The 8,559-nt window shown below is 37.7% G+C and overlaps 1 protein-coding gene across 1 annotated transcript; it reads left to right on the top strand.

The window, feature by feature from the left end:
* Positions 1 to 492: 492 nt before the first annotated feature.
* On the top strand, positions 493 to 5,112 carry tatdn2 (TatD DNase domain containing 2; the record flags this gene model as incomplete). Its single annotated transcript, XM_079242124.1, has 6 exons — positions 493 to 789; positions 936 to 1,361; positions 1,591 to 2,475; positions 3,189 to 3,316; positions 3,611 to 3,794; positions 4,972 to 5,112. 6 exons carry the CDS (start codon positions 493 to 495, stop codon positions 5,110 to 5,112), a joined length of 2,061 nt encoding a protein of 686 aa, XP_079098250.1.
* Positions 5,113 to 8,559: the final 3,447 nt, after the last annotated feature.

Genomic DNA, 8,559 nt, shown 5'->3' with positions numbered 1-8,559 from the left:
ATATATATATATATATATATATATATATATATAATATGTGGGTATGTATATATGTATGTGTCTTTATATACATATAGATATATGTGTGAGTGTATATATATATATATATATATATATATATATATATATATATATATATATATAGTGTGTATTTAATTTGTATATATAATATAATAAAATAAAGTCAAAGTATTAACAATAAAGTTATACAAGTCAGGTAAGTTTTATATTGAACTTGTACTATGAAAATCACACATTCACCAATCAGGTCACATTTAACTTTTACAAAAAATGTTAAAGTATATTCACAAAACATGCTTACATTTAATAATGTGATCATGAGGCAAGGATGTAACCTGTTGTTGGTGGAACATTGAATATACTGCAATTTTGCTGCTTTATAAATTCCCTTGTTACTTACAGGACTGCTGCTTGTCTGATCAGCTCACTTTTTTTTTTTTTTTAGTTGAGTATTGGCTTGAGATATCAGACATGGACAGCGACAGAAAAAAGGTGACATTTAAGTGGCTACGTACCGTCGCCTCACCCACGCATCCTCAGGGAAGACACAAAGGATCAGGCACACCTTATCGCCGGAATAAAGCAGAAAATGAAGACTCAAGTACTTTGCCTTTCAGTGCTTCTCCAGGATCTGAGGACTTTAGAGCACTAAGTCTGGACACTCCCAAGAGAAAGGCTGAGGGGCTCTGTGAAAGTGTGTCCTCTTCAAGCAGAGCCAAGCTGAGGAAGCTTTCTCGGAAAAATTCTGAGATGTTTCAGATTTTAAAGGTAAATTTTTAGCTTATTTGTGTGTGACTATCTTCACATGTTCATCAAATGTGTTTCTAATTAATTTGATATTTCAACTTGATGTGAAATATAAACACTTGTTTGTGTCTGGTAAAGAAATACTGATTTATCTGTGTTGCATACAGCACACAGAAATGGATAAATCACCTAAGCAGCAGGAATCTCCAAAGAGTCAGCAAACACACTCAACTCCATCTCATTCTTTCATTTTGAAAAAGAAAGAGAGGACACCTGAGGAGGGATCGAAAGCGATCTGTAGGATGGCATTAATTGCAGCTATCAGCAGCACAACAAAGCTCAGCACGTCTAAAATCCACATAGCTGACACTGAGAGTGGGCTTTTGCCCCTTGTATCTTCCTCTGCAAAGACCGAAGCACTCAGTCCAGGGTCTGTCAACTCTGAGAGGTTGGCTGGTAACTTCTTCTCTAGCAGAAGTACCGACAAGTCCGAGGACATTGACGCTTCTAAAGAGGATCGGAGCTCTCCCCTTCGAGTGTTCGAGGATTTAGAATCTCAAAGTTATGTCACAGAGCCAAAAACAGATCACAGGGTAAGTCCAATCAATCAATCAATCAATCAATCAATTAAAATCTTGTTTTTAACTATCCATAATTAAATTTGGCTCATTTTAACAAACTTTCTTTTATTCATTGGAATTTGAAGGCAGCTTTAGTCTTAAGGAAAAGAACAGGAAATTATTTTAAAATGTAAGCAAATCAGTTGTTATCAAGCTTGTGAGAAGTACAAAGTAAAGGGATAAAATGTTTTTATTTTTTCAGGACTGGTTGTTGAGAGAGAAAGATGAACCAGAAGACTGTGACTCGTCCATCCCTTCGCTGGAGGAGATTCCGTCGTATTTCCCTTTTGTCACGACTCAGCAGAACAACCCGCAACAGACTCCTTCACCTAGCCTCCAGGATGCCTCTGTCCCCTTTCTGTCCACTGATGAAGCCACTGGGGTCACACAAGCAGCGGTTGAGGACACTGGGATGCCTTCCCCACCATCACAGAGGACCGTATATGTCTCATTCAAGCAGCCTCACCCGCCAAACATGGACCCTTCAAACTTATTCAGTGCTGAGACTCAGAAGTATCACTCAACCTCACAGGATGATTTTTTGGATCCCTACGCTCTGCCACTATACTCAGATAGAGGCGTATCAAACATTTCCTCAAAGTCTTCAGCTCAACGCAGGCAGAGTGATGGTTTCTCATTAATACACAACTCCCCCCATTCCTTTGCTCCAAGAAGATTGTCTTTGGGGGATGAACCTTTGTGGACCAGTTATTCCTGGGACAGTCAGGCTGGTTTCATAGACACACACTGCCATCTTGATATGCTGTATGGCAAACTCGGCTTCAGAGGAACATTCGGCCGTTTTCGGCAAATTTACAGGAGCAGCTTTAGTCCGGAGTTTCGTGGCTGCATTACAGACTTCTGTAACCCGGGCATCATGGTGAAAGAAGCCTTGTGGGAAGGTTTGCTGGCTGAAGACATGGTGTGGGGGGCATTTGGCTGCCACCCTCATTTTGCCAAAAACTACTCAACTATTCAGGAGCACAATATACTGATGGCAATGAGGCATCCGAAAGCTGTGGCGTTTGGTGAGATGGGGCTGGACTATTCCCACAAAAACTCCACTGATACTGCATTGCAGAAAAAAGTAAGGTTTGATTCAGACACACTTTGATCAATAAAGCTTTACAGCTGTGCTCATATTTATTCATACATTTTGATTAAAGAAGGAAAAAAATGGCTTCCTGTAAAATAAGCTGAAATTGACAAAAATATTAATAAATGAAAAATTTATGAAAATCATTACATTATTTTCTAGTTCTGGTTCAATAGAAATATTTTTTTTTAAAAAAGCAAACAAATAAGATAATTTATTACATATTACATCACTGATAAACTAATATTTTGTTGAACAATCCTTTAATGTTTCTGCTACAGTCAGGTGTTTTCTGTTCCTCTCAGTCAGACTTCTGCACCTGTTGACAGGTATTTTGTCCCACTGTTCAACAGAAAAATGCTCTAATTTGTCCAGGACCAATTTCTTTTTTCTTTATTCTACTCAATAAATAATAATAAAAAAACAGTGTCTTATATTACTAAATTCTATTTTTGCAAATTTTTAGTTATTGTTCCTTTTTTAAGTCTTCAGTTATTTGAGTGACTGTTGTCAATTCAGCCTTTTCTTTAATGAAAGGGTATGAATACATATAAGCACACCTGTACATCCAGATAGTCTTCATTTGAAACTTTACTGATCTTTATCATGAAATGCTCTGTAATTGATTGTCGAGTACAATAGTTAATAATAGAAATAATGTGGTCTTTCTGTGCTTCTGCTTTGTGTTTGTGTGGTCTGTGAAGGTGTTTGAGCGTCAGCTGCGCTTGGCTGTGGCCATGCAGAAGCCTCTGGTGATCCACTGTAGGGATGCAGATGATGACCTGCTGGCAATCATGAAGAAATGTGTCCCTCGAGAATACAAGATTCACAGGTGTGTGTGGTAGCAACATTGTTGTGATATTTTCCACAAATGTACTTTTTGAATATGTGGGTGTTTCTGTTGACATACTTTATTGTTGACTACCGCTTGTATCTAACCTTGTGGGATCTTTTTGCTGCCCTTTCTGCTTGGGCCGTGTACATACATTGAAACTGAAACTGCTGTCCAGCATCTGGGGAATCTTCAGATGTAAAAGTCGAAGGAGCTGCTCAGTGCGTCTGCAAAGCTATGTGTGCATTTAACCAGGGAATTTTTCCTTTTGTTGTTTTTCTTTATGTTTTGCAGGCACTGTTTCACTAACAGTTATCCAGTGATTGAGCCCTTCCTGACAGAGTTTCCTAACTTGTATGTGGGCTTCACAGCTCTGATCACTTACTCCAGGGCCACTGAAGCCAGAGATGCAGTCCGTCAGATTCCACTTGACCGCATTTTGTTGGAGACGGATGCACCATATTTCCTTCCAAGACAAGTATGTTTGAGTTGAGCCTCAGGAATCTTAAAACTGCAACACAAAGACCAATACTGGCTTTGGCTCTGTTAGAGTTACCGTTTGAGCCATCAGTTCATAGTAGGGCTGTGATGATATGCTTGTGTCACGATTTGATTCAATTCTGATTTATTGGGTACCGATTTGATTTAAATTGTGATTCTTACAATTCTTCAATATTGCTGATTTTTGATAGACTAAAAACATAAAGAAAAAATGAACAAAACTTTTTTTTTTGCTGGTAATTTTTCTTAATTTTAATCAGAAAAGAACAACACAGTTGCCAGACTATCATTCTGCTGCTATAATGCCCAAGAAGACAATTAAAAAGGCCTATAAAAAACAATAAAAATGACAGAAATTTGATCATAGATTATTTTTTTGATTTATTTTTAGAATATGATTTTTTTTAACAAAAAATTGTAAAGCAAAAAATCCTGATATGGGATTTTTTTTAAAATTTGATTTGTCACCCCTAGTTTATAACATGTTTATTATAGTTGCTGAACAATGATTGTTTCAGTAATAAGGACAAATACACATATCTTTTTTAAAGATATCTTAAAAATTTGCTGCTTTAGTTTTTGCATATCCTTCAGTTTGAAAGCTTGGTGACTCTTTATGTTCCTAAATTAAAGCGTAAATAGCTGGCAGGAGAATTGCTGCACTTTGACTGGTTAGTTTTTGTATGTTTTTCCATAATTACTTATTTTACATTTTTGATATTATTCCTCCCCTTTGGTGGTAAAATCATTTTCAGAAGATGCTGTTAATGTCACTGTTGTTGCTTTTCAGGCAACTGATCATATAAGATGCATTATTAAACTGGGACCCAGAGGAAAAAAAGAGTAGAACTGCGGCTGCCACAGAAATAAACACAAGAAGCCGCTTTTAGATAATCTGAGCTCTAAATGCTGACCCTGAGTGTTGTGCTTTTATCTCTCTGCGCATTGCGAGCTTAGTGTGAGCTGTTTAGACAGCATTTGAACAGGTTTAGAACTGAGACTACGAATGATGGCACCTTTCATTACAAGACATCATAATAGTAATGGATCGTCATGGTACAACAGATGGACTTTTGTATGAATGCAGTACTTAAAGCACTCTTCAAAACAAGATGTTTACATTGTTGGCATATTTGTGACTTGCACTCTAACAGGTCAGGAAACATGTCTGCCAGTTTTCACATCCTGGAATGGGCATCCACACTCTGCAGGAGCTGAGCTGGCTGAAGGGGGAGGATGTGACCACTGTCCTTGACACCATCCGGAACAACACCACTCAGCTTTATGGTATATGATCTGGAGAGATGGAAGTATTAAAAAAAAAAAAAAAACTGGCACAAAGGTGGTTTTTGAGACTGACATTTTCTGCAGATTTAAGTTTAGATGAAAAAATCCCCCATAGAGAAGTGGAAGATGGAGGAGCTGTCTGACTTTAAACAGCCTGACAAGCTAACAAATTGATCTTGAAAAGAAAAGTTACAGAAGTACAACCTGATGGAGGTACAGTTAATTCCTGTTGTTTTGGGGGCATTGTTCACGCAGATTAATTAATGACTATTTTAAGTTTGATTTGGTTCTGTGATGCCTTTATGTTTTATTGTCTAGATGTTTTGTTGGTCCACCTGCTATGCAGTCTAGTTTGGTTTGATGCAGTGAAGACATTAAAGTACTTTAATCCTTTTTCATTACTCTTAATGTATGTGTCTTATATGATTCCTAAATGTGAACACAATGGTTGATGGAAGAAGCAAATGTAAAGCAGAGTTTTTCAAAGCACTTCATCAAGGTAGATTCTTCCTTGCAGAGAGAAAGCAGCAGTGAGGCTTCTCCATTAGCCTTCATCTATAACATCTTTTTCATTTGACACAGTCTAGCTAAGAGTCTTATTTTTTTGACAGAATAACCTAGCATGTTCTAGATACTAGAATTTGTCATCTGCATGGTAGAGTAATGGTTTATGGGCAGGTTTGTCTGTTGTACATCACGTTTGATGGAATATGGGAAATGCATACATTTTCCATCTTATCAGGCCCCTTTTTAAAACCTTGTTTTCAAGCATTTAATGAATGTAGGTCAGAGCACACTATGTTCAAGGTTTTTATAGTGGATCACAGAACCGACATGGGCATCAACGCAGTTTGTGCTTCACACTGTTGTCTTAGTTACTGAGTTTTAGACAGTGTTTTGCAGTCATGTTTTATTGGCAATTTTGTGTTCACAGGAAACAGTATTTAGCTCTAATTGTAGCTGAAAATCAGGAAAAAGTCCAGCCTTTACTCTGTTTACTCAAACATGGAATACATTCAGGACGTGAACGGCTGGCTCTTAAAGTTTCGATTATTTATTATAATTCAAATTGACAAAATCGTAAGAAGTTAAATCCAAGAAGCTTCAGGCAGTAATATGACTAAATGTGTGAGATTGAGGCAAAATATGAGTCTAAAGGTCAAATCTCACTCTATTTTTCGGGTGTTTTAAGTCCAAAATGAATAAAAAAAACGGCATGACTTGATGAATGAAACATTTAATTACAATTTTGTACATGTAAGCAAACATTCATTTATTTTTGTAAACATAGGATCTCTCCATTAATGCTCATATTAAATAGATTTGTATGTTGCACCACTTTCTGCACCGAAACAAGACTGTGCAGTGATAACTTAACCACCAGTTTCATCATTTTTAAAATCCTGCGTAGAGAACAAAAGAGATTATTGGTTTGTTTTGATCTGTAAGGTTGAATTTGTACCTTATTTTCCTGGCTAGCAATAGCAGTTTCATATGAGGACAGCGGTGGTTTCTCTGGTCTGAAACTGTCTTATGCTACAGTCTGGGTAATCATGTGGATAAATATTGAGCTGCAGAATACATTAAACCTTTTAAATAAAAGAGACCAGCATATTTACAGGCAAAGTTGAGACAATAATAAACAGTATTTATGTACCGGAGCTGAAACTGGGAGGCATTGAAATGACTAAATTAAAATCTGTCCAATGATGTCTGTGAAACAATGAGGGAAAAAAATTTAATTTGACAATGATTTTGATGTTTTTCATTTATTTCTTTATTTGTTGAACATTACAGAGTGACAACCTGTTTCTGAGCTGCCAGCACACATCAAATCACCCTTTTCAGTACCAAACTACGGCTTAAAGTAATTTTCTCTTATAGTAAAGACAAAGGAACTTTCCTTCTCAGGACAGAAAGATGAAAGACTGGTTTTGGGCTGTTTCTTTTTAATTAAGTATATATTTCACACTCGCCGTGAAGCAGCTTCCCTCCTTGGATTGACTGGGCTCGTCTGTGGCTTGGTGGCCAACTCTTTCCCTTCTCCTTTGAATAAAAACTGATAGATCAGATCGCATGTTTGGAAAAATGTAAGCTTCACATTAGAAATTTAAAGTCTTGTCTTAAAAAATGCACTCTGAGGTTTAGATTAAATAGCCGCAATTAATTAATTTAAAGATTCATCCATTCATTTTCTGAAATTGCTCAGTCCAATGAAGGGTTGCAGGTAATCTGGAGCCTATCCCAGCAGTCTTTTGGGTAAAAGGCAGGGTACACCTGGACAGGTTGCCAGTCTATCGCAGGGCTAATACAAACAACCACTCACGTGGGCAATTTAGAGTAACTAATTAACCATTTGAGGATTGAACCAGTGACCTTCTTATTGTGAGGTCAAAGTGCTAATCACCACACCACCATACAACCCACTTTAAAGATATAACAGGTAAAAAATGTGAAAGCAAAATGAATCCAAAAGATCAACAGAAATACTCAAAGAGCCCATTCAGATACTATACATTTAAGGGTGTTGGATTCATATTGGTCCTTTAATGGTCACACTTACAAAAATTATAGAATGTATTCTAGGAAAGGAATCTAAAAAGTGAACCTACCTCAGGGTTTTGTGAAGGAAGCCTGCAGTGGTCAACTGGCAGCACCACAAGATAAAAACTTTTTTCTTTTTTTTTTTTATTAAAAACCTGTCCTGTCCAGCATCTCAGCATACCGAACAGCAATCTGTGTGCCATATTTTTGCCAGACAGATTTGCTCTGTCAAGGGCGACATCTCATGCATATAGCTGCCCTTGATAATCTGAATATTTTTATTATAATTATGTTATTTTATTTATTTATTATTATTTTCCTTATTTCATTTTGCAATCATTGTCAGTCTTGATATGGCCGAGCTGGACCTGGCAGGGGAAGAGGAAATGAAAGGAGAAAAAGAGAGAGAAAAGAAAGGCGTGTCTAAGCTGCTAAAGTTACAGTATTTGCAAAACAATTTAAAGTACTGAAAAAATACAACAAGACATAAGTAGGATAGTGACAGTATTCAAAAACAGACAAAAAAAAAGAAAAATAAAAGTAAAAAACAGTAAATGAATTAATAAAATAATTACAATACCAACCATTATCAAACATACCTACAGAGAGTCATCAGCAACATTTAGTAGGAAGCAGATGAGAAGATGAGCGCTTTGTGGGCGTGCACGTGAGTGTTCAACCTGTTATCATGCAATCAAAGATCAGCTGAGTGCTTGTAGGGGAGCACGACCACGACCCGAGGCGTAGGGGAGGAACCCAAGGCCCCCAGGGCCCAGCAAGCCCACCGCGCACAAAGCCCAGGCAGGCAAAGCAGAGAGAGCCTCCGGCAGGGGCACCGGGTAGCACCGGGCGACGGGTGCCGAAGCGCGGGCCGCACAGAGAGCCGGCAGCCCACAGGCCCCAGGACCACC

The sequence above is a fragment of the Telmatherina bonti genome (genome assembly GCF_933228915.1).
Source record: "Telmatherina bonti genome assembly, chromosome: 6".
Taxonomy (NCBI): domain Eukaryota; kingdom Metazoa; phylum Chordata; class Actinopteri; order Atheriniformes; family Telmatherinidae; genus Telmatherina; species Telmatherina bonti.
This window is presented reverse-complemented; position numbering and strand designations above follow the sequence as displayed.